The 26,394-nt window shown below is 55.1% G+C and overlaps 1 protein-coding gene across 2 annotated transcripts in view; it reads left to right on the top strand.

Moving 5' to 3' along the window:
- The window catches only part of KCNQ1 (potassium voltage-gated channel subfamily Q member 1), a 321,916-nt gene that overhangs the window by 134,223 nt on the left and 161,299 nt on the right, over window positions 1-26,394 (top strand). For both annotated transcript variants that reach the window (XM_026003928.2, XM_072758720.1), the window contains exon 11: window positions 13,835-13,955. In XM_026003928.2, coding sequence (XP_025859713.2) covers window positions 13,835-13,955 — 121 coding nt within the window. The remainder of the gene's footprint in view (window positions 1-13,834; window positions 13,956-26,394) is intronic.

Here is a 26,394-nt window from a genome sequence, read left to right as displayed (position 1 = left end):
TTTATGATATTGTTCAAGTTTTCTCTTTCCTTGTTGATCTTCTGTCTGCTTGTTCTATCCATTACTGGGTGTGAGGTACTGAAGTCTATAACGATTATTATAGAACTGTCAGTGTCTCCTCCTGATTCTGTCAATGTTTACTTCCATATTTTGGAATTCTATTGAATGAAGTACATATATATTGGTCATTGCTATGTCTTCTTGATGAATTGACTCTTTCCTCAATATATAGTGTCCTTCATCTCCTGTAACAATTTTTGACTTAAAGTCTATTTTCCCTGGTATTAGGACACCCACTTAAGCTCCCTGTTGGATGCTATTTGCATAGAATATCATTTCTTATTCTTTTACTTTCAATCCATTTGTGTCTTTGGATCTAGAATGAGTATCTTGTAGACAGAGTCAGTTGTATAATTTCTTTTTACCCATCCTGCCAATCTCTTTTGGTTGAAGAATGTAATCCATTTACATTTAGTGTAATTACTATCCAGGAAGGATCGCCATTTTGCTATTTTTGTTGTAGGTCTCAGACCTTTGTTTCTCATTCCTCTTTTACTGACTGCTTGTGTTTAACTGATTTTTTAGTGGGGTACAATTTTTCTCTTCTCAGTCCTTTTATGTATATATTTTTTAGATATTTTCTTAGTAGTTACCATGAGGGTTACATTTAACATCCTAAATTGATAAAACTAGTTTGAACTGATATCAACAGCTTCGATAGCATACAAAACACAGCTTCTGTATAGCTCCCCCTCACATATTTGTCACAAATTTTATCTTTATCCATTGTATTCCCAGTTACACAGGTGTAAATTATTGTCTTATGTATTTGTTTTTTAAGTCATGTAGGAAATAAAGGCAAGTTACAAACTAAAAATGCAATAATACTGGCTTTTATGTGCAGTTACCTTTTCTGGAATCCTTTATTTCTTTGTATAGCTTTGAGTTACTTTCTAGGGTCCTTTCACTTTGGTCTCAAGAACTCTCTACAGCATTGTTTGTAGGGCAGGTCTTCATTTTCCCTTCTTTGTTTTTTATTTTCTTTTGTTGTTATTCTGGAATGGTTACCATACAGTGTTATATTAGTTTCAGGTGCACAGTAGTGTCCCTGTATTGTTGAAAGATAATTTTACTCCTTATTGAATTCTCAACTCATTTTTCTCCCAGCACTTTAAAAATGTCATCTCATTCCCTTCTGGCCTTCACACTTTTTGATGAGAAATCAGGCATTAATCTTACTGCATGTTCCTCTCTGTGATCGGTCATTTCTCTCTTTTCATGGTTCTGTCTTTGTCTTTTAACAGTTTGATTATGATGTGTTCCTTGAGTTCACTGAGCTTCCTGGAAGTATAGATTACATGCCTTCATGAAATTTGAAATTGCCAGATAATATTTTCTCAAATATTCTTTCTGCCCCTTTTCCTCCTCTCTTTCTGGGATTCTGACTATGGATATTTTGGTGTACTTGATGGTATCCCACAGGTCCTTAGGGTCTGCTCCTTATTCCTTCATATTGTTTCCTTCCGTTCCTTAGACCGGATAACTTCAGTTGACCTATTTTCGTGTTCACTCATTCTTCTGTCTGTTCCAATGAAACCCTCTAGTGAGCTTTTCATTTCAGGTATCATGATTTGCAGTTCCAGCATTTCCATTTAATTTCTTTTTATAATTTATCTTCATTTATATTCTCTACTTTTTCACGTATTGTTCTTCTAGGTCCATTCACTTCTCTGTCTATGGTTTCCTTCAGTTCTTTGAGCATATCTAAGAAAGTGTTTTGAAAGTCTCTGTCTGGTAAATTCAACGTCTGTGCTTCCTCAGGAGCATTATCTGCTCATTTCTTCTGTGAACAGGCTACACTCTCTGTTTCTTTACATGTTTCATAACTTTTTGTTGAAAACTGGATATTCTACGTATTATATGTAGTAACTGCAGAGATCAGATGCTTGCCCTTCCTTAATACTGGTTTTGTCTTGCTGTGGGCTATAGCTGGTTAGGGACTTATAACCTATTTTTGTGAAATCTGTAAACTTCGTCACATTTGGTCTCTGAAGTTTCAATTCCTTTAGCTCATGCTTAGCTTGTACTTTGACCAAACGTTCCTTGAGAGCCAGGGCTCAGAAAGACAGGGAGAAGATGGGAGAGAAAAAACTAAGAAAGAATTCCTCCAATCTTTGCAGCTTAGCTTTGTGCTGGGCACTTGGACATTTGCCTGGGCTATTTACATCTCTGCCTTAGCCTTCCCTTCCTGATTGAGGGTGGGCAGAAAGCTCGGCCAGCAGGGAAAGCTTAGTGTGTTCTCGGGACTTTTCAAAGCATGCATCCTGCCCTGGGTGTGAGCTTGGCCTTCCCAATTCCTCGGTGTACACAGTTGCTTCTGAGTGGTCTGATTTCCAAAGGAAATTATTTCTCCAGCTTTTTTGCCCAGGCTTTCTGTGCTCTACTGTGTCCCTCAACTATAAGTTCTCCCCAGGTGGCTGGAATGTGTTGGACTCCCCTCCAGTGTTTTCAAGGAATCCCTCTCACCTTTCACCTCTCTGCTCCTTCCAGAACCAAGGATCAGAGCCCCACACTGGGAATGTGGACCCCCGCCCTCAAGCTGGCACCCAGCCAGAGTAGGGGTGTCACAAGGGCTAATACAAATGCCACTGAGTTTTCCTACCACTTTCACGTTGCCTCTTTCCTGACTGCTTCCTAGCTCTGGCAGGTAGATTCTGGCAGGTTGGGCTTGATTTTTCAATACCTCTGTGAAGGTGAAGGGTCCTTGGAGGTACATACTCTCTCTTCCTCCTCCTCCTCCTCCTCCTCCTCTCTCCTCTACCCTCCTCCTCCTCCTCCTTCTTCTTTTTTATTTTTTGCCGGGATCCCTCACTTTCCTCCTGTTTTTTTTGGCAGGGTATCTTCAACTTCATGTCTTGACCCTGTAGCCATGGACTTGCATTGGTGGGAGGTGGTTGGAGCACTGTTCACATCTGGTTAATTTCTATACTCAGGAGGTCGGAAGTGTTTGGTCTCCTCAGGCTGCCGAAGGCACACTCATCTGTGGCTTTAGCTGCACTCCTTGGTTTTGTACCTTGGGGGAGGCTTGGAACCAGAGGGAAGGGAGGGAGTGGCATGCCGCTGTTCCCCCGACTGGCTGGAAGTCTCCTAGAGGCATGCCTTCCTTGTAGTGCATCCATCTACTCCATCGGCAGAGTCTGTCAACCCTCTGACCTTGCCCATGCCTGCTTCCCCTCCAACCGCCTCCCTGGGTCAAGCTGCTGCTGTTTCTTTGCCTGGCTTGTTGGCCTTCCATCTTCGCCAGTCATTCCGTTTCCACCACTTCTTCACACAGCAACCTAAGGGAGTTCTTTAAATATAAAGTGGACCTCACTGGTCTCCTACTTAAGATGCTCCAGTGGCTTCCTGTCACAGCGTCTTGGGTCAGTTCCACTGGATACAGAGCCTGATTCAGGAGTCCTCGTGCAGTGCATGTACTGAGCAAGGGCTCTGTGGTGGGCAGCTGGGGCGCAGCATAGAGCACCCCTCAGAGCTGCTCCACCAGCTATTCAGGGAGCTGGGGTATTTCTCTCTACCCCTCAGGCCTGTGTACGGTGAGCAGGCCCCGAGTTCAGAGACCGTGCTCACGGGAGCATTTGGCAGGGACCATGCTCACGGGAGCATTTGGCAGGGCCCGGTGCACGAGGACACTGTGTCTCGTCCAGGCAGCTCTGCCAGGCAGCTCTGCAGAGCCACCTGCCCTGCATGGGGCTTGGTCCCCCCGGAGCCAGAGAACAGCAGCCCCATGCCCCCTGCTCCCTGGAACCGACTAGTTCTTAAGTAAGCTTCATCCCCTTTCTCCATGTATTCTCCAATTATTGGAAATTCCTCACTTTTAAACCATTCTGACTCCTGTGCTCGTGAAGAGGCCAGCGGCATGGGAAGGGGGCCTGTGGGGGACACTGGGCAGATGCCACCATGTCTTTTCACAATGCAGTGGTGTCCTCGCGAACTCGGGGTTAGGGGGCAGTTATAGCTGAGTTCCCCTCAGGCCCCCTGCCCCTCCCAGCCCTCCTGCAGCCAACAGGGACGGGGTGGGGGAGCCAGGCTGAGTTGATTATTTTTGACATCAGTTGTTAACATAATTTTGACGTGAAGCCTCCCCCCGGCTCTGGGGTGGCTCTGACTGTGTCCAGGCTCCAGCTTGGGGAGCCGTGGGGAGCCTCTCAGCCCCAGATCTGGCCTGGCTGGGAGGCGGCCTGGGAAGGGACCTGCGTTTCTCAAGCCCGCGCCCTCGGGGCCTGGGGGTGGGGCCCCAGCAGATGTCTGGATTTGGTAGCCAGGGCCTGGAGCCGGATGCTGAGAACGAGGCCTGCAACTCATTTCCCCATTAAACATTCTGAGAACATCTGCACCGGTTTCCAAGGCTTCTCCCTCACTAATTGCTCTGATTATTGTGTGAAGTGAAGCACTGGCACGTTTCCGCGATGTTGTGATGAAGGTGAAAAGATCGCTCTTAATTAGATTAAAAACATTTTTTTCTTCCTCTGTAATTTTGCCTTGAAAATCAAGGACACTTTTTTGTTTTCTTCATCCAAAGACCTCCAGAAACTCTCCTCCCCACCTCTCCAGAGGTTTCTTGGGAATGTCCTGTGAGCTCAACTCTTGGAGAAGACAGTGCTGAGCCCAGATTCCATTGTATATTAACGTTTCCCGGGGCTGTTCTTGCTGCCGGGAACCGGCCCCTGGAACCGTGGCTTGGGAGGCTCGGACGGGGACTTCCTGGACCACGGGGACCCCAGAGGGTCGCAGAGCTGTGGGGGTGGCCATGTGGCTCCCTTTCTGCTTCCTGTGCTCGCTCAGGGCTGCCCCTGGCCCGCAGTGTCACCGCCTGTCCCCCCCACCAGCGCCCCCGCTTTCAAGCCCCCTCTCGGGCCACAGGTCTGTGTGCGCTGGAGCCGGGGGGTCCTGCTGCGAGGGGAGGTGCAGGATGCAGGTCCTTGGTGCTCTCTGCTCAGGGAGAGGGTGTGTGTGGAAAGCCCAGGGCCCCCAGGACTGGCCAGGGTTCCCAGGGTTGCCCCTGCCCTCGACTTCTACGTCGCGGCCCTGCTGCTGTCAAATGCGTGTGCACATCCTCGACCGGACATGACACCCGGCACGTTCCAGCGTTGGCGCCCATCACCTCCTTGTGCGGGGTGCAGATGAGGCCTCAGCAAAGGAGTCAGGGGAGCCGGCCACCGTCCCTCATCCCCCCTGCCCCTCGCCTCCCCGAGCACATGTGACCTTGACTCCCCGGGTCCGTCGCTCCGGGCTCATGCCTCACCCCCTGTTGGTCACACACATTCCTGAGGACTCTCTTGGTAACACGTGATGGAACCCCAAACTCAGATGAGCTGAAGCACAAAGGGACATTTTTTGGCTCTACATCTGGACCCAGCTGTTCCAGACACAGCTGGACCCCGGAGCCGGGATGAGCTCGCTCGCTTGTTCTCACTCCCCCTACCCGCCCTGCTCCCTCTCCCCCTGTGCCCCCCGGGGACGGGGAGGGGGCGGTTGTAGCCTCAGGCAGCCCCTGCCCAGGGGACAAGACAGCCACCAGCTCAGCCAGCCGGCAGACGGAGCTGTCTCCTTCCCCCACAGTTCCCGCCAGAGCCTGGGGCCAGGTTCTCCTGTGCCCCAACCAGGGACGAGCTTCCTCAGACCTGCCTCTGTGCCTCCCAAGGCCAGTCCTGGGCCACAGGCCCTTTTTCGGGGACAGCCCGTGGATCCCTGAACCCTGTAGCCTGGGAGTGGGGAGGGGGCAGCTCCCTAAGGACGATTCAAGAGGCCGCTCCCAAAGCCAGGCCTGGCCGCCAGGCGGGCAAAAACAACAGGTGTCCACTCGAGCAAGGTATTTTCCGAGCGGAACTGGGTGCCAGCTGTGAATATACATTCTCGCTCCGCTCCTCGCCCCTGTTCCTGGCAGCTGTTGTGGGAATGGCTTTTACACTCTCTGTCCGTGCCCCTTACTTCTCGCCTCTGAGTGGAGACACAGGTGGTGGCCCGGCCGCGCTGGCTCGGGGTCTGTGAGCCGGGCACAGGCAGCTGGCACGGGCCCGGGGCCACGGCTCAGCGATGTCACGCAGGGTCTGGCTGCAGCTGTCCGGATGCCCTGGGGAGGGGGTTCTCCTTCACGCTGCAGGATCCGCGGGGCTTTGGCAAATCCACTGAGAGGGGTGGATTTCTTGTGGAGGGGGGCTCTCACTTGGGAAGGACAGGGGCAGCTTCTGTCTATCCCTATGGGACGGGCCGGCCCAGGGAATGCGCCTGTGCCTGAGCCTGAGGGCCCGGAGGGAGGGGGAGGTGGGAGGCAGGAGGCGAGGGTCCCAGGCGCACAGGAGCCCCAGGCCCAGGCAGGGCCGGCTCTGCCGAGGACTCGGGTTACACCTGGGGGATTACACAGGATTTTCATCAGTCACAAGGGGAGGTGGGGGAGGTTACCAGGGAGACTCTCCCCAGGGTGGAGGGCAGGGGGCTCAGGGGCAGGGGGAGGGCGGGCCAGAGCCAGACCACCGCTGACTTGCTGCTGGAGGCCCGGCCTTGTCTGTGTGACCCGGGGCACAGCTTTTCACCCTCCTGAATCTCACTCTGCTCATCTAAAAGCAGGGATCAGAGCTGCCACCCCGTGGGGCTGATGTGACAGTGAAGTGGGGTCACACTTGAAGCAGCAGAGGGGAACTGGGAGGCCTCCTCCTGCATCTGGGGGGAGCCAGCCTCACCATGCGAGCAAGGGGGAGGCATGAGAAGCCTGGGACATGGGAGCCGACCCTGCTGGGAATGAGGCCCTGGACGTGTGCATGGGCAGCCGGGCCCCAAGGGGGATGCTCCCCGTGGGTGGGGGACCAAAGGGCACAGGGTGCCCCAGAGGGCAGGGTTTGTGGGGCCAAATGAAGACAGGCGAGGCACAGACCTGGGACACCCACAAACCGTTCCTCCCCAATGTGCAAAGGTGTCGTCCGGGCTAGAAAACACGGACACCAGAAGGAAGGACGTGAAAATCACCCGCCACCTATGCACCCAAACCCAGGCACAGTGAGCATCACCATCTCTCCACCCAAACCCAGGCGGAGTTAGCATTTTGGTCTATTTCCTTCCAGTCTTTTTTCTGTGCCCGCATTTTTTTTGTAAGAAAATTTAAATTGCCCTCTTGAGCAGGGCTGCCGGCTGGGAAGGAAGCTGCTGTGCTGTTCGGTTCTGTTCTCCGGAGGGAGGGCGAGGCTTGGCAGCCGGTGTCGCCAGCTGTGCCGGTCGCCACGCCAGAGGCCACGCTCGCCATCCCAGACCTCCCATTTTCCTAGAAAACAAAATTGTTTTGTTCTGCCCTGAAAACTTAGGCCCAGATTCCGGCCTCGACAAGGCAAAGGCAGCCAAGGAATGAAAGTGTCAGAACACTGGGACCGTCTTAATGGAAGTGTGACTTCCTTGTCACCAGGACACCGTGCTCCCTGCCCCAGGGTCCGGCCCTCCTGGGAGCCGGGTGTCTGGATGCGCCGCCCTGGTGGGTCCACCGTAGGCTAGGTCTGCTCCGTAGCTGGGAGGCCGGGGCTGTGGGTTGCCTCGTCACATGTTGGGCTCCTGGGAGGTTGGGGGGGGCGACAAGCCAGCCCTCCTGAGACCTGGCAATCGCCCCCACGCCCAAGCCTGAAGGGGGCAGCGTGCCGCTGTATCCACGGAGGTTCCAAGGCCCCCGGTCCAAGGCCCCCGCCGCAGAATCAGGGAGGTGGGAGGTGGGAGGTGGGAGGTGGTCTGCGGCCCTGGCCACTGCCTGCCTGTGGCGGGGGAGGCAGACCTCACAGTCTCTGACACAGACACCGGGCAGGGCAGCGCCGTTCCTTTCGGTCTGGAAAAACACACCTGTGGAACCCCTCTGCCCCTCGCTGCGGGGCCCCTCGTGCTGTTCCCAGGATTAAACCAAACAGCACACATTCTTCTCTGGCAGGTGCAAGCCCCACCCGCTCTGGGCAGCCAACTGATGTGCACATTTTAATTTCCTAAAACACCAGGGCTGGGCCTTTCTCAGGGGTCAGGTGGCTCACCCTTGGCCTACAGGCTTTAGAGATGGCACTTGTCATCTCGGGTGTTTAGAAAGCAGCCCCACTTTCCAGCCACCCTCCTGCCCTTCTTTCCTTCTGTATACAAGTGATGCAGACATAAAAATATGTATTTGTGTTCTTTTTCCTTTCTTTTTTTTTTTTGAAAGAACATTTGAATCCTGGACGAAGTTTTAGCTCTGTCACTTGACAACTGTATAATATAACCCAGGGTACTTGAATCTCAGCCCCGAGTCTCTAAAATGGGGGCGATAAATGCTCTCGCCAGGTCCCAGGCCTGCGAGCCTTTGACTGTACTTGCATTCTTCGAGGCTTACCGGTCACTTTCCTGCGCTCTCTGGGAATGTCACGGGCAGAGAGCCTCCTCTCGGAGCCCTTCTCCCGAGTGTGACTAAGTCATGTCTGTGCGGTTTCCTGCTGGAAGTCTGCCCCTCACCCCCACGGGCCGTGAAATCCCTCCGTTTATTTACATCTCCCTGATTGCTAGTCAGGAACAACACCTTTGCACATGTTCTTCGGCCATTTGGATCCCTCTTTGCCGACCTGCTTCTTTGTCGCCCATTTTCCATTGCACTGTTGGTGGTTTTCTTACTGATTTGCAGGATTTCTTCCGATTTTGTGGGTACTCGTCCTCTGTGGTCGTCTGTTTACTCCTGGAGGTGGGGTTTGCCCATTAGGTCTTGATTTTAGTGCCCTTGACTCGGTCAGTCTTTTCCTGTATGAATATTGTTTAAGTTTTAGGAAAACCTTCCAAACTCTGAGCTCATGAAGATAATTCTTCTAGATTCAGTTCTAACGGCTTTCGAGTTTTGCTTTTCTTCGTAAGTCTTCAATGGCCCGGAATGCCAAGAATGAATTTTTGGTGCATGGCGTGAGGGTCCAGCCTAACGTTTTTCCCATGTGGACAGCCAGCTGTCCCCGAACACTCTCCCCCACCCTGTACTGGCCACCTCGGATACGCAGCAAGCGTCCCCGTGCACGTGGGCTATTTCCGAAGGCGCCACCCTGTCCTGCTGGCCGGCTGCCTCTCTTCGTATCGGCGGCACCCCATCTCAGGGGCCATGGCTTCGCAAGAAGTGCCAGTGTCTGGTAGAACCAGGCTCTTAGCTCGCTGTTCTTCAAGAATATTGTTGATTCTTGACTTTTTGCATTTCCGGATCAATTTTAGAATCAGGTGCCAGGTTCCAACACACAAACGTTAGGATTTCTATCAAGGTTTGAGGAGACTCTTCACTTTCAGTCTTCAACTCAGAGCAACAAAAGTATTTTTCTCCCCTTTGTTAGGTTATGTCTTCTTGAATGGCTCTCATCAGGCTTTATCATTTCTCCTTAGGGTTCTTGTATATCCTTCATTAGACACTGAAGAATTTTCTGTACTATTGTATAGAGGGTTTGTTTGTTTTTTATTTAGGGTTGTTTGTTGTTATTTTTTTACTTTTGTTTTCAAAATACTTGTTTTGATGTACAGGAGGGGCAAAATAGTTTAGAGCATCCTGTATATCTTTTACCAGCTTCCCCTACTGTCAGCACTGTATATAACCACAGTGTAATTACTAAAACTAAGAAATCCACATTGCAGCAACAGTGTTATTAAGCTACAGTTTAGTCCATTCATTTGGATCTCCCCAGTTTAACTACTACTGTCCTTTGTTTCAAGATCCATCAATTACAGTTGCATGTACACTTATATTTGGCGGGTCTCAGAGTCTTTTCTGATCTGCGAAATCTCCTCCTCGGGCCTTCTTTGCTTTCCATGACCTTGACACTTGTGAGGACGACCGGTTGGGTGTCAGTGTCCCACAGTTGGGTTTGTCTGGTATCTCAGGGTAACACTGGGGTTATGGGTTTGTGGGGAGCAGAAGCGAGGTGCTTTGCCCCCTCTATCTCATCAGGATTCATGACATCAACACGATTTGTCACTGGTGCTGCTAGCCTTGACCCGCGTGGCTGAGGCTGTGTCAGATTCTTCCACCGTCGAGTTACTGGTTTCCCCTTTCCAAAGCCGCCTGATGGAAGCAGTCCCTGAGTCTGCCTCAAGGGGAGGGGCCTTGTGTTCTGCCTTCTGCGGGACAGGGTGTGAAAGAGTCAGTGGACATAGGTTAAAACCACCACAGGGAGGAAGGGAGACCTGAGGGGAGATGCTTTGAAGTTTCTCCTTCAAGTTCCACCTACTGATTTGAGCATTCATCCATGGAAGATCTGTCCCTCTCTTCCAGTTATTTAGTCGTTAGTTTATATCAGTATGGACTCAGGAAAACTTAGGTTTTGAGCTATAATTCGATACTACCATTATTTATTTTGTTGCTCAAATTGTTCTGGCTTTGGCCCCTGAATTGAGAGTCCTTTGGGGTAGGTTCCTGTGTCCACTTGACATATCCCCCATCCATTTTGTATATTTATTTTTTGACCATTTTCTTCCTTTTGAGCACTAAACAGTACTTTGGGCTCCTTGTATTTTCTCTGCCCGAGTACTAGAATCATCGTCATTCAGCCAGAGAGCCCTGCTTCCTTTGACTGGAAAATGAATGGTTCTTAGAAACCAGGATCTGGCACTGGGTGTGCTTGTTACTCCCAGGTTGTCACTGCTTCTAGGGCCTCCCAGAGGATGGAGTGAGGAAGTATATGAATGTCCATAACCCAAGCACACACATGTATCTGTATTTATAGCTGCATCTGCAGTAAGCTAAATACAAGTTCATATAGAAATTTCTGGCCACAGGGTTCATTTGTACCCACCCCCATCATACACACTGTGTTTGCTACTGTATTTCTCTGACGTGAGAAAACTGGCTCCCATTATCTATATTTATTTACTTACTTGTTTAACATGTGTACATGTAGTTCCCTTCCGAGAAACAACATTACCAACTAGAGCACTGTGTTTATGACAGTCAAAAGATGGTTTCCTAAAGCTTAGTAGGCCACCTCCTTCTTCCCCTTCTTTCCGTGCTATACGGTACTATGTCATACATTCATAGCGCAGAATTCACTTTTCACAGTCTGCTTTCATTCCTAGGATCCTCCAACAGGCTGGTTGATTTTTTTTTTTTTTAAGTTTGCATCCAGTAAAATTCATGCTTGGAGATATACAGTTCTGCGGGTTTTGACAAATGCCTGGATTCACGTATCCACCACCAGAACATCATAGAGAGAAGTTCCACAGCCCTAGAAATTCCCCCGTGTAACCCTTTGGAAGTCAAATACTCCCCCTCCCATAAACACTAGCAGCCATTGATCTGTTTTATGTCCTTGTAGTTCTGCCTTTTCAGAATGTCATATAAATGGAATCATATAATATGTAGCCTTTTACATCTGGCTTCTTTCACTGCTTAGCAAAATGCATTTGAGAGTCACCCATGTTGCTCCATGAATTATTAGTTCATTTCTTTTGATTGCGGGGTGGTGTTCCATTGTATGGATAGAGCACAGTTCGTTTACCCATTCACTTACTACTGAGGGATGTCTTAGCTCTTTCTAGCTTTTGGCGACCATGAATGAAGTTGCTATTCATGTTTATGTACAGGTTTTTATGAAGATAAATTTTTGATTCATTTGGGTAAATATGTGGGGGGAGGACCACTGGGTCACACCGCCAGTGCACATTTATAAGAAGCCGCTGAACTTTGTTCCAACATGGCCATAGCATTGTGCATCCCCGCCAGCAGCCTGTGAGTTTCAGTTGCTCCATGTCCTCGTGAGTGCGTGGTATTGTCAGGCTTCAGGTTTTGTTTCTTCACAAAATATAGCCATTCCAGTAAAGGTCTCATGGTCACTCACTGTAGATTTACCTTGCATTTCCCTAACAACTACTAATGTTGATTGAACTGAGAATCTTTCTATGTACTTGCTTGTAATCCATTTCTTAAATTGGGTTGGTGGCCTTTCCTGCTGTCAAGTTATACGAGTTCTTTATATATGCTAGATACAAGTCCTCGACCAAATAGGAGATGTGGAAACACCTTCAAGTCTGTAGCTTATTTCTGCTTCCCTTAGCAGTGTCTTTTGCAGAGCTAGTGCCTTAATTTTGATAAAGTCCAATTTGTTAATTTTTTCCTCTCACTGACCGAGCTTGTAGTGTTGTACTTCAAAACTCATGGCCAAATCCAAGATCCAGAGATATTCTTCTGCGTCTTCCTCAAGAAGTTTTATATTTTATGTTTTATGTTAGTTTCTGAAGATTGTATACAGTACTTCTACATTTTCAGATCGTTGATTAATGCACATAATGTTAGGCATAAATGCTAAATGTATAAAAATTTACACACACAACATTCATACATTTAGATCACAAGTAAATTTAAAAAATGGTTGTATTACTTTGAAGTGGGAAAATCTTCCTTTTTCATAAAGCAAAAGATAGGCATATCACTTTCGACACATAAAACATTTTCTACGATAAAAACAACCATACTGAAGGCTACTGGGGAAGATATCTGTGCCTTACATGACCAAAGGCTAATAATATCTTTAGTATATAAACAGTCCCTACAAGCTGACAAGCAAAAAAGAGCAAAAGGTATGAACAGGCAATTCTGCAAGAGAGTGCAAACAGCCCCCGAGCCAGAAAAGGCCCTCGGCACAAAAGGAAAAACAGCACCCTTGTCTTTATCCATGCCTGGCAGGCCCTGGGAAGGGTGCCAGCAGCAGGTTTGGGCATGAACATGAGGAAGCTGTCACATTCACATGCTGCTGTGAGGTCTGGATTGCTATAACTAATTGGGAAAACAATTAAAGTTACCTAGGGAGCACCCTCTCGCCTGGCCCCAGTGTCAGGTTTTCATATAATGGGTGGCACATCATTGCCTTAAAGTCGTGGCTTAAAGTTCATGGAGCCTCGGGATCTATCAGCCACGGAATGGCTTAGTGACCTTAGCCATTGGTGTAAACCACGGACTATCATCCAACTACCAAAACAGAGATCCACATCTGTGGAAGAATGAGATGACAAGAACAGAGCTGTCTCACCTGGTATCAGCTGTTATGATGAGCTGAGGGATGAGCCAGGAATCCATTTGGCAGTTGACACGGGTGACCTTGCAGGAGGAGGGCCTTCATGAATCTTTGAGTTGTTTCGCTTTTTACAATGAGTACTTGCTTCTTTTAAAATATAAACTTTAAATGAAGAAAAGAAAACTTAGTCCAAATTGAAAATCGGGGTGGGGGGGTCAGCCTGGCATATATCCTTATCAGCCCCAAGCACCATCACCAGGTTGTTGGGGGTGAGCCCAGGAAGCTGGACACCACACCAGCAGCTGGGGCCAGAGAATTCCTGCACCCCTTGGGGTATGGGTGGCAGGTGTGGCACTGTGGCACTTCGGGTCTTCACCGAAGCCTGAGAGCGATGGCATGGTGGCAGGAGTCAGTGTCTCACCAGACCAGGGCTGATCAGCTGTGTTTTACTGTTGACCTGAATGTCAGGTGTGAGCCTGGGGACAGGCCTGGCCACCTGAGCTCAGCTCGGGTGACCCTCACCCTGCGGAGGTGTCACAGGCCTGCTGCTCCTCAGCCTTTGAGATCTCAGGCTCATGGGGGCTTTTAATGGATCCTTGGGGCGGAAGCTTCACGGACCATCCCCACTCATCACCCAGCTCTGTGTGCGGAGGTCTTGTCAGTTTGTGGGGAGGTTCAGGGCATGCCAGTCCATCCTCAGCTGGGCTGGTAGGTTGGGGTGGGCATCAGAGCCCAGCTCTGGCTGGTCCCACGCCCCCTGCCCCATCAAGCCTTCCATGGAGGCCTAATGTACTGCCCCACGCCTCTCCTCACAGTGAAGAAGAGCCCCATGCTGCTGGAGGTGAGCACAGCCCACTTCATGAGAACCAACAGCTTCGCCGAGGACCTGGACCTCGAGGGGGAGACGCTGTTGGCGCCCATCACCCATGTGTCACAGTGAGTGCCCGTGCGCCCGCCCAGGATGGGCTGGAGGGGTGTGGGGCGCGCGGGGGCCACTTCGGGGCCTGGCCCTGGGCCTCCTCACTTGCCGCCTGCCCTCGGCAACCTGGGGCGGCCTGCTGCCAGGGGCCAGACCCAGTGCCTGGGCACCGAGCGGGGAGGAGCGCCCAGGCATCGCCCGCCAAGTCTGGGAACATGATCCTCTTGTTTTGACTTATGGAAAACCAAACTGATCATTTTCCACTTGTTTGTGTGCCTTGAGCGTCTGAGAAGATTGTCTTTCTCTCTCCTCGCCCCCCCGCCCCCCAAAAAAGAGACGACTTTGTTTTCGAGCGTTTCCCCGTAGAACCCCGGCCAAAGCCACGGGGCAGATGCCGAGAGCCGGCTGCCAGTTGCCGCTGCTGTCCTCAGGGGCTCCTTCAGGTGGAGGAAATGGCTGATTCTCCACGCCTTCCAGTTGGCCTTCCCCCGAGGCACAGCTGGCCTGGGACGCGCGCCCGGCCTCCCCCGCCATCGCAGCACCGCCAGGCCAATCCCCAGGGCCCCGCCGTGGTGTGACTCCCTTGCGAGCTGTGACTCAGTGCTCCCAGCAGGGGCACCCAGTGTGACCGAGTGCTGGGGTCAGTGGGGCACTCGGGCCCGTTCCGGCCACCGCCCCACGGGGCTTCCCCCGCGATCAGACAGGCGCTCCTCTCAGCCCCACCCGGAGTCCCTCGCTGACGCGCTCCCCTCTCCATGGACCCGTCTCTGAAGGGTGTTTTCATTCTCTGGGGGTCTCAGAGTCCTCGTGGGCCGTGTGTGCCTTTGTCACCCTATGCCCTGGGTCGGTGGCCTTTGCCTCTCAGGTGACCGGGGACGTTGGGACCCGGTGGGGGCTGCTCATGCGGGACGGGCAGGGTCGCGTAGCCAGAATGAGAGAAAGATGGGACTGGCTCAGGATGGAGCTGTGATGAGGCAGGACTCGTGGGCCATCTTTCCAGGCCCCCAGGCTTCGGGGGCGCTGGGCAGCACCCCGTAGTTGGAGGCTTGGTGGGAGCACCTTGTCCTCGTGGACACAGCCCTGGGGTGGGCTGCTGGGCTCCCACCCGTCCTGGAGGGGATGCGACAGGCTTGCTGGATGCGTGGCAGGAGCCGAGGCGCGCACAGGGAAATCAGGCGGGCTGTGCGGGGCAGGCCCGCGCCCCAGGCAGAGTGGGGGGGACCTCTGTGGCGGAGGCCTTTACAGAGTCCAGGGCGCGACAGAGACCACAGAGTGCAGTTCTGCGGCTGGCGCTGTGGGCGGCACAGGTGCAGTGCCCACTCAGAGTGAGGACAGCCCGAGCCCACTGGGGGCCATGGCCCAGGGGCAGGTGGACTCCTCCCGGACCTCCCTGTACCTGCCACCCCTTCGGGTCCCCAGGGTCACTGTCCTGCCGGAGCCCATTCTCCTGTATTCTCTTGGCTGTGGCCCAGCCCCTTGAACACACACGCAGGGAGTCCCACCCTGGAAGGACAGGGCCACTACCACCATCCACCCAGCCACGTGCTGAGGTCTCTCCAGTTCCCTGGCCCTGCAAGACCCTCACAGAGGAGCCCAGGGTGAGGGTGATGAAAGACTCGGGTCCCAGGTGGCTCTGTAGCCGAGGCCCCAATTGTCACCCCTTTGGAGGTGAGGGCCATCGGCGGCCCTGGCATGAGCACTCACCAAGTGTCCTGGGGCCACAGGCTGCCCACCTGCTCCGAGAGCCCAGGAGGCTGCCCACACCAGCAAGACTGGATCATCCGGACGCTAAGCCGTGTCTCCTCCAGGACTGTGACCCTAGGCTTGCGGGATCTGGGGGCATCAGCGTCCTAAATGCCGGCTGTGGATCTTCCCAGGCTGGCGCCCCCAGAGAGGCAGGTTGGCTGCGGGGAGGTGTCTGCCGTCAGGCCCAGTGCCGTTGGGGCCTGTACCACAGTCGTCAGCCAGCCAGGTCCCCAGGCTAGAACTTCTAGGGCTTCTCCCAGCAGAGCCATCCGGAAGCAGTAGCTGGATGTGAAGCCCCTGGGAAGGGGGAAGGGGTCCAGGTGTTGTACTTGGGTCATGGTGGGGCTGGGAGCAAGGAGCCAGAGGGGCAGCAAAGGGGCCACCTCATGGCATCGTGGTCCGGTCAAGGCATAGTCAAGGCTGAGCTGGCAGGGGACCTGCACCAACATGTCCTCAGTACAGGGTACCATGCCTCAGGGAGCCCCAGTGGGGAGAGTAGGGTGGAGTCTCACTGAGAGGTTTCGGGGTCCAGGACCTCGGCACTGCTGGGGCTATAAGCTGGACAGAGGCCCCAACCTACCCTGACTGTTAGAAGAGGGGGCTCCGGTGGGCACCGTGCCCGCCCTGTGTACCGGTGCTGGGGCTGCGTGCCTCCACCGCCAGCCGGCCCTCCTGGTGATCAGTGCCCCTAAATAAATTTGGCTCCGGCGGCTCAGGGACACTCCTATCGACTGCCCGGCCCTGCGGGCCCAGCACGGGGAGCAGACGCCCACGCCCCGGTGTGTGTGCTAGGGCAGGGGTGCACACGGGGGTCTCACAGGGGGCAGAGTGGGTGGGAAGCAGTTACTGAAAAACAGATTCATTTTTCTTCAGCATTTTACTGAGGTTAAGTGTATTACCACGTTGGGTCAGTTCCAGAATTCAAATTAAAAGCATAAATAAAGACACATTTTGTTTCCATCTCAAGCTCTCCCCACCCGCTGGGCCCCAGGGAGGTGAGGTCACTGCAGCCTTGATTACGGGAAGGTCCCTGGGGCTGGGCGAAGCTCCTCTTTCCGGGGCCTGCTGGCCATTGGTGGGGCAAGGGGTGGGGGCCCGGGGGCCGGTGAGCAGGCCCCGCGCAAACTAGGGAATCGCTGGGACACAGCGGGCTGGGGAGGCGGCGTGGTCCTGGCGCTGTAAGCAAGCCCCACCCCCATCCCCATGCAGCCCTGGGGCCCCCACACAGCTCCGGGGAGCTGGGCCACGGCCTGACACACCTTTCAGGCAGAAGTCTGCCTCGAGCTTCTGCACCTGTGTCCCCCACTCAGAGCCTTGCCACAGGGCTTCCAAGGGGCAAGTGTGAGGTAGAGGTAAGGTAGAGGTAGAGGTAGAGGGGCATCCAGGGTAACAGGGGGACCGGGGGAGCCCCCTGGTGGGCTCCTGCCCCCTGGGGGCCCCTGGCGGGACTGTGGGAAGGAAGGGCCACTGCTGTGTGCATGCCCACGCCTCACACATGGCATCCCCATCTGAGACGGCCTTGTCACTCACAGAGGCTGGCTGTGTCATCCTCAGCTCGGGGAGGCCCAGGCCACGTGCTCTGGCTGTCAGGGCCTCCGTACCAGCTCCCTGAGCCTTCAGATCAGGCCTTGGGACCCTTCTAGGGTGTCTAACTCCCTGCCCAATCCTCGGTTCCTAGGGAGCAGGGTACGTGTGGCTCCTCTGAGGTGCTCTCTCCCTGGCACTCCCGAAGCCCCAGGCCACATGAGCCCCAGGACTGCAGCTCCTGCCCCACCAGGGCCAGGCCAGCCTCACCTGAGGGACCAAGGTGGTGAGGGCCGTGAATGCTTCGGCAGGGGTGTTGGTGTGCAGGGCAGAGTGCAGCTAGGTCAGAATGGCCTCAGCATGAGCATCTGTGGCTCTGACTGGGCCTGGGTACCCTTGTCCCAGCAGCCTCAGGAGACGGTGGCCACTTCTGTGAAGCCCCCCACTCCTTGCCCAGCTGCAAGGCAGCCAGACTGGCCAGGAGTCCACATCTGTCCCATACCCTAGGCACCTGTTGCAAGAGGCCAGGCCTGCTGCAGACACTGAAGCCTCAGGCTCCTCTGGAAGAGTTGACGCCTGGTCCTCTCCAGGTCTTCTGTTATGGCATCCTGGCTGGGCGAGGCTCCTGCTTACCAGCCACCCTGTCCTGCTCCTCAGGGGAGAGCATAGTGTGCCACCCCGCGTACAGATGGGCATGGGGAGGACCACAGGCCTCCCCAGGAAGGGAAGCAGGGGGAAGGCAGGGCTGGGGCACTATGGGGCCCACCAGGTGACCACGAACACCTCCCTGACAACTATGTGCTTGCTGGCCTCCCATGACAGGACAGCCCGTAGATCCTTGAGCAAAACCAGCCCCATGTGCGTTAATTAGAATTTCCATGTCTCCAACTTTCTCCTGGACCCTGTGGAGTCTCATGCCAAAATGCTCAAGTGTGTCTTTTCCAGAAAGGCCGCTGCGGCCTGGCTTTCGTCCACATCACTGCTAATGTCTCCTGAATTCTGCGTTTGTCAGCGAGGCCAGGGCCAGCCTCGTGCCTTCTGGTAATGGGGGCAAATGTCACAAGGCTCGGCCCCACACTCAGTAACATGGACCAGAGGGCTAGCTCTTTGGTTGGGACCAGCACGGCCCAGGACATCTCGGAGGCCTGGGGCAGCTGTGGCTTGCTCCCATGGACCAAGAGGCGCCAGGCGCCACACCTCTTCGAGCGGCCATGCTCCTTGCTTTGTTTCTTGCCCTGCAAACATTGGTGGGAAAGGATGAGGAGGCCGCTCCGGGGCTAGTGTCCAGGGGGATGAAGGAGGGGGCTTGCCAGGAACAGATGAGACCAGTTTGTCTTTCCAGACCGGTGTCCTGTCTTCTCTGGAAGCTCCAGACCACCTCTGTCTGCGTGAGGTGCCAAGGAAGCCCCGTGGGAGCCGGCCCGGGAGTGCTGTGCAAAGCTGCATGAGTCACAGGCCCCGTCAGAGCCTCCCAGCCCCGGCCAGCTCAAACCCGTCTCTGAAATGCACGGGGGGATTAAATGTTCTCCTAATTAAATTAAAAGCGAGGCGGAGTGGCTCAGTGGGAAAGAGATGGGACTGGGAATCAGATGCCCTCAATCTGGCTCTCAGCCTGCACCGGCCCAGCTGTGGGCCGGCCCCAGAGGCCCCCTAACCTCTGGGAGCCTCACTTCCTCCATCTAAGCACGTGAGGAGGATGCAGCCCGCCTCCCGAGGCCGCCGCTCTGGGGAGTGGGCCCTCAGTCCAGGTAGAAGGCCCTGAGGAACGTGGGAGGCTTCTTCCTTCCTCGATGGCCGCGGCGGTATCGCCTGGTCTCGGGGTGCCCCCAGGCTGGGCTCAGTGCTCTCCTCCGACAGGTCTTTGGTGAGGCTGGCCTGGACCAGGCAAGGAGTGCTGGAGAGTGTCAGAGAGAGGGAGCATCCGTGCCCCAGAGGTGGGTGGAGAACAAAGTGACTTCACAGACAGCCCTGGTGTGGCTACGGAGACCTTTCTGGCAGTCCTGGGCCCCCCACAGTGTTTCCCTAAATCTGGAAAGGCTGAGCCCTAGGGTGGCCGGGTCAGGAGGCCTGAATCGGGGTCCGGGCCCACCCCTCTCCGGGCACAGGTGGTCCGGCTCTCAAGTTAGGCCCAGAAAGTTCCATCCTTGCATCTAGGGCACTTTGACCATTCTGGTTGAAGGACAAAGTGCACACAGATGAGCACACACATCTCAAGAGCACTTGGGACATGTCAGCCCAAGGCCACTCGTAACTCGCACCCAGGCAGAGCGACAGAGGTCCCCGGGGGAATCCCCGGGGCTCCTACTTCCTGTCCCACATTCTAAGGGTCACCGCTGTCTCCGCTTCTGGCAGCAGGACTCTGCGCTGCCCATTGTCGAACTTTCTAGAGTCAGACGCTCCCGGCGCACACACCGTGCGGACGTCTGGCTTCCCGGGCTGAGGGCCGCGTGGCTGCAGGGAGCACCGCTGGCACGCCACCGTGTGAACGGCCCACACTTTGTTTATCCGCTCTATTGTCGACGGCTGCGTGGACTGGTGCCAGCGGCGGGTTGTTATCATTAGTGCTAAGAATATCCTGTACAGGCTTTTTGGCGACGGTACAGGCTGCATTTCCGGTGCGCGCTGCCTAGGTGTGGGGCCGCCGGGCGCCCGACAGCGTGTTTACTTTCCCTGGGTCCTGCCGAGCGCTTCCCCGGGCACGGCCGCCCCGCCGCCAGCGCCACTTCTCGGGCTTCCCCTCTGGCCCGGCGGGCGGCGGCAGGGATCTGCGGCATCGGGTGGGAGGCATCCCCGCCTCGTCCCTCCGTCCGATGCTATCCTTGGTGAAAAGGCGCAGGTCTTGTGCCCATTTTATTCTGGGTGACCTCTTCTCCGTGATGGACGGTCGTTCTGTCTTCACGCATCCCAGTAGGACTCATGGGCGGCGGAGACATGCGTGCCCAAGTGTGCCTGCACACACACACCCGAGCACACCTAGCACAGAAGTCCCCCTCCCTTCGCGGGCCGTCCCTTCCTCTCTCGAGGGCGTCTTTTGATGAACAGAAGAACTTTAAGTGAACTCTTAATGTGATCCAGTTAATCAAACATTTCCTTTCTGGATAGTGCTGTTTGTGTCCTATTAAAGAAACTTTGACTACTCCAAGGTCATAAAGATATTCTGATTTTTTCTAAAGCTTTATTAGCTCACCTTTCACATGTAGATCCGTGGTCCATCTGGAATCGATTTTTGCATCCAATGTGAGGCTGAGGTCAAGGTACATTTTCTCCCCCTCGGAGACGCAGGCTGGCTCAGTACCCTCCACCCCCTGGCCAGCTCCACACCGTCCCACTCCGGTTTGGGGCCCTGTGCAGCTCTGCAGGGCAGACTGTAGGCCTGGCTCCGTCACCCCTGTGGTTTGATAACAGGTCTGAGGCCTGTGGAGAAGGCTCTGGCTGGGTCCCCTGCCTCCAACGGGCCTGTCTCTGTGCAGCCCACCTCTCCCCCTGACGGCCAGCATCCTCTCTAGGTGAGGAGAATGAACATCGTCATGATACCAGGTCTTTGCAGCTGTGGCCTCCACGCATCCCTCGTTGACTCCAAACTCCTCTCCAGTTCCCCACTGTGTTCTATAGGTTCCAGTTCCGTGGTTGCCTGTGGCCTATCAGGGGTTTACTCCTCATCAGTTGATGTTCGAGTGTTCACCAAACCCAGGGAAACGGTCTTCCCAGGAACCCCAGCTGGGAGGGACACTGGAGCAGTCAGCTCACCTCTGAGCCTTGGCGTCCTCTCACAGACCCTGGAGCCCATGTCCAGCCCGGTGCCGCCTTCGAGAGTGTGCCTGATAAATGTCACCTTGGTTTGGGAGACCCCACGAAGACGTCCCTTACTTGACCTGAGGGCTTGGTAAAGCACCAGATCACAAGTGTCCATGGGATATGGTTGGGGTCAGTGTGTAGCCATTAGGTACCGTCGCTCACCAGGTCTGCCTGCAGGCTTTCGAGCCTCGGGCTCCACGTGGGCTGGAGGCAGGTGTACCACCCACAGCCTGTGGTGGCAAAGAAAGGAGCTCCGGCTCCCATACAGTTGCAGGGAGAGACCTAGGCCCCCCATGTCCTGCTTCTTCGGCAGGGAGGGGCATCCTGCTGCCATGTGTCCTCCTCGCTGTCGGGCCTACCCGCCAAGGATGGATAGCCTTCCAGCAGAGATGGGCAGCATGGGCCCGGTGTCCTGCCTTCTCTTGGCCCCATGCAGGCCCCTGGGCAGTCTAGCAGAGGGACAGCCCAAATATGGCTGCAGCGGTCACGGGCTTGCTGGCTGCCAGGTGCTCAGAAGAGGCTGCATGTCTTGTGTCAGGTTTGCGAGCAGAGGCTGCGCTTAGCTGAGATGCACAGCTTGTGTCCTTGTGGGTCCAAAACAAGCAGAGGGTTGATACCTCTGCTTCTCGGGAGAGTCAGGACTTGCCAGTGTCACTTGTGAGGTGGGGGCAGAGCCAGGGCTCATCTCCAGGCAGGCGGTCTCTTGGGGAGCCCAGGTCCTTGAGGGGGAGGCCAGGCTGCTTCCCGGAGGGCTGGTGGGCAGGGAAGTCACAAGCCCACAGAGACAAGGCGGCCGGCATCTGGTGTGGGGTCTGGGCCTCCCAAAGTGTTCCTGTGGCCCATCAGCAGGAGAGACGGCGCGTGGAGCGAGTCAGTGCTTTGGCAGAGTGTCTCTTCCTGGCTGCCTGCTCCGAGAATTCTGCACGGTCTCTCCACACACCGTGGGCCTGGCACCTCCATGCACAGAGGGCAAGGCTCATCTGCCTCTGGAGGCCTGGGGCACCACCTAGGAGGAAGTCCTCATGGAGGGAAGGGGAAGAAATAGTGGAGGCGGGGTGGGGGGGGGTCCAGTCCGGCCTCAGAGGCTGGCACCCTGTCAGCCCCACACCCTTACCCCGACCCCACGACTGCTTTGATCATCTCCGTAAGTGATGTCTGCATGTGGGCAGCAGCCCCAGCAGCCCTCTTGAAAGACGGCGCTGCCTGTGTCTGGGGAGCAGGGAAAGCCTCCGCGTTTGCATGGAGCTGCTCCCACTTGAGCGGGCATGACGGCCGCTCAGCGGGGTGTGCACACAGCTCTGAGACAGGATTGGTTTGGGTTTTTTTTTTTTTTTTCGGGGCAACTCAAGGGATTTGCAAAGGGAATTGTGACTCTATGCGATCTGTCTCCTAAGACTTTGGAATTGAACCATCGTACAAGATCACACTACGCTGCACCCAAAGCTCAACACTTGCCACAGCAGTTTCCTGTGCTGCCCTGCTGGGGAAACTGAGACAGAGAGTGGGGTGCCATCAGTAGGCAGTAGAGGGCACATCTGGAAGATGGTAGGAAGTCAGGGCTGTTCAGAGCACAGAGCTCCACTCCCTCGCACACGCACACACTCAGCGTCCTTCCCCACGGGCTCGCTGTGGCCAGGGACCTGGACCGGAGAGCCAGGGCCCCTGAGCAGGTGGGCAGCTCCCAGCAGCCGGCCCCAGGGCCCCTACCTCATCCTCCATAGCCCAGCTCTGTATCTAGGGTATAAAGTGCAAGGTAAGGTCATGCTGGGACCTTTGGCTTCCAGCCTTTGAGTGTGCTCTGGGCCTGGCTCCCTGGCCCTGCCTGGGTGGCTCTGGGGCCCCGTGTTGTCCACTCCTCGGCCCAAGGATACCTCTCTTCTACCTATCCTTCCTCTTGGGCCTCTCGGTGGCAGGCTTGTGGTTCCCGTGTTGTCCTTACGTCCTGGACTTGTCAAATCAAGTGGAATCTTTCCCAGTTAAAAACACTGGAATGCTTTTTTCCAGCTTTTCTTTTTGAACTGCCCTATGGAAGCCCCCAGCTGGGTGTTTGGGCTCCAGGTGGGAGCTCATGGGCGGCTGCAGGGCGGGGCTGCAGCAGGAACAGGGGGCAGACTCATGAGATGGGGGTGGCCCCGGGTAGGGCGATGCCCCCAGCATGATTGAGCTCAGGCTGGCAAGTGTGTGCGGTCTGGGGCTGGTGCCACCCAAGAGGTCCAGAGGACTTCATCTGAGATGATGTCCCAGTGACCCCCACAGTCCGTGGCAGCTCTAGGCTCACAGGCCTCTCCATCAACAACCCCCAGCCTGTCCTGGGCGGTAGACTTTGTCAGACCAGGGGGGCCTACGTTTGGGGTAGGGAAATATCTCTGTAGGTTTCAGGAGATAAACAGCCTGGGAAGTGGGGACCCTGACACCAGAGATGAGAGGACCGTGCCCAGGGGATATGCCAGCTGCTGACAGAGCTGGGACAGGCCCTGGGATCCTGACCCCGAATCCCATGCATGTTTGCTGTTCCAGCAGGGCCCATCTGCTCTAGTAGAACCTGCATCCCACCCCGCACCAGGCCTAGGTCAACTGACTACCCCAACCCTTGTTGGTAGGGTAGCCTAGCCAGGGCACTTCCCTGAATGCCATGCTCTGGGCACCTGGCTACCAGGAAAGCAGCATGACACACTTCCTGAAGGCCGTGGCCGTGGACTTCTCCTGCTGCTTCTCCCACACACAGACCTTCCCCAAGGGATGCGGGAAGAGTGTCCCTCAGTTAAGTCCACTGTGGGCCATGCTTGGAAGGAGAAACCAGTAGAGCCGAGGCATTCCAGAAACACTAAAATGTAAGGTCTGCGCTGGCCAGAAGGGACAGTGCCGTGGCCTCTCAGGCCACTGCAGGACCTTACGGCACTTGGCCCGAGACCCCAGTGAACACGACCAGGGCAGGGGTGCCAGCACTCCCAGCTCAGGAGGGTCAGAGTGGCCCTGAGCAGGGGCAGGAGCCCAAGCAGAGACTCCAGCCCAGGCTGCAAAGCTGCAGCCTCCCTCAGGGCAGAAATGCAAGGCCCAGGGAGCCCCCACTTCTGAAGAGTCTCCCGAGTAGACAGAGGGGCCTGTCTGGGGGGATACAGGTTGGCTCTGATTTAGCAGCAGACCTGCTGTGCCGGGTGCTGGGCCTCCATGGGTGCTGAGCACCTGAAAAGCCAGCAGTGCTCCTGCTCATCAGTCCTTACCACCTCCGAAGACCTGTGGGACAACCATATTCTCCACCTGTTGCTACCTGGCCACGCAGGTGGCGAGGTCCCAGGGACTGGGGTCAAAGAGAAGCTAAGCGTGACCAGCCTGTCCACCGTGTGTGGCTGATCATGGACTTGTCTCATTTACTGGGCTGCTGTTGGTGTACGCCTGTAAATGTTTAACTCCTGAGGATGCCAGATCTCAGGGCTCAGAAGGCCCAGCCTGGATGGTGGGGGGGGGGGGCGGGGGGCAGTGCTTCTCATGGTGTGTGGGGAGCGTCTGCTGGGGGGGGGCACCGGGGTGGCAGCCAGGAGGGTACAGGTGGGATGTGAAGAGGGACTTCCCGCAAGGAGCTCGGCCCTGGCTGTGCTGTTCATGGAGTGAGAACTGCTGAGAGGAGGCCCCGGGTGGGATGCCCAGCCCCTCGGGCCCCTCGGTGGTTTCCGGCTGCCTTGGGCTTGGGGTGCGGCCCCCTCGTTGGCGCTTGCTGGCCGCCCCATGAGGGCCTGGCCGAGGTCTCCCTGCCGGTGGGGAGGGAGGTGTAGAAGCGGGGTTGTGTGGCCACCCAGTGTGGGCTCAGGAAAGGAAGGAATGTGACTGAGGCCGGGTGTGGCTGAGGAGAGCACAGCCAGTTGTGGGTTTTTCTTGGGGCCCAGATAGACGTGAGCCGAGATGGAGGCCCCTCTCTCTGGGCCCCCACCACACACACTAGGACCTTTCTTCAGTGTGTGGCTGTGGATCTGGGAGCCAAGGACACCCTCTGGAAATCTGAATTCCATTCGCTCTTGGCAGGGAGCAGCTTCCTGCTCGGGGAAGGTGTGTGCGCGTGTGTGCGCGTGTGCGCCCAGGGCCACGGGGGCTGGCCGAGGGAGAGGCACGTGGGCGGAGGGGTGTTTGAGGAGACGTGTAAGGTGACCCCGCGTTTCCCGGCACTGGATGGCACTGGCAAAGCCCGTCCCGAAGAGTTGAGACAAATACCTGGACTGAATGAATCAGAAACGTGCGGGCTGCGCTGCCTTTGAAATAATCTCTGGCTGAAAACAGTCACGGCTAAACATGCCTTTGAATTTGAAAGCCAGAACTTTTTGCAAAATAATTCAAAAAGTTTGTTGAACCTTAAACCTTCCCTGATGATTCCTTCCTTCTGAAGTTAACTCGTTAAAGTTGCTCCAATCCCAGCCTGGTGCCAGACCAGCTTCCTGGAAACCCTCGCCAACTGCTGGCCTTTGGAAAGGCTTGTCACCCTAATAGCTGTAAAAAAAAAAAAAAAAAAAAAAAAAAAGGAAAAAAAAAAAAAAGCCCGCTCCCTGGGCACCTTGGCTGCAGTCTGAAAGGTCCTTTGTGTCCGCTCCAGCTGCAGAGTTTTCCAGGCCTCGCTTGTGGGGCTGACTGGAGCTGTTTCTCTCCGTGTCCTCTTACGGTGGCGGGCTCGGGGCTGGCTGCTTCCCGCCCGGCCTCCCCACGCCCAGGCGGGGAACGGGGATGCCAGGGCAGGGCCCCTGTGGAGGCTGCATGTGGACGCGTCCGGAGTGGGTCCCTGGCCTCGGCTTCCCCTCCGCGCCCCCCTTGTCCCAGAGGGGGCAGCACCTGGGCCCCCTCCTAGTAGGTCAACACTGTCACTTCCCCGGAGGACCCGGGTTCCACGCGGCGCCCACCCGCACTGTGCCGTTTCAGAAGTGGAGATAGGTCGCTCCTCCCCAAAGCTGGGTTTTGGCAACAGAAAAGCATGGACCTCAGCTAGGGTCCATGCTCCAGGTTTGGTGCTTTTCCGTATTTTTAAGTTGTGACTATGCGTTAAAGAATATTTACATTAACACAGACAGGAGGAGGTGGGTCAATTGAAAGATACATCGTGTTGTCATTGCTGCGTTCATTAAAGTCAAAGATTACCTGAAAATGGGAAAGAGTTACATAAAAACTAAAGTATTTAATGAGACGCGGCAGCCAGAACATGCCATACACGTACACGCTCCTTTCTTTAGAGAATCACTCCTCTCCAGATCCTGCAGTGACAGACCACAGGCAGCATCTCATTTCCTAGGAGAGCCTGTCGGTCTGCAGAGGGGTGGAGGGCACCCCTTCCCATTAGAGTGGGGGTGGGCTCCCTGGGAGCCTGCCCAGGGTCTGCTCTCGCTCTGGTTCTGCCTTACGCTGTCAAAAACCTCT

This window comes from Vulpes vulpes, chromosome 5 (assembly GCF_048418805.1).
Source record: "Vulpes vulpes isolate BD-2025 chromosome 5, VulVul3, whole genome shotgun sequence".
Classification (NCBI taxonomy): Eukaryota; Metazoa; Chordata; class Mammalia; order Carnivora; family Canidae; genus Vulpes; species Vulpes vulpes.
The sequence above is the reverse complement of the archived record's forward strand: the minus strand, read 5'-3'. Positions and strand labels throughout refer to the sequence as shown.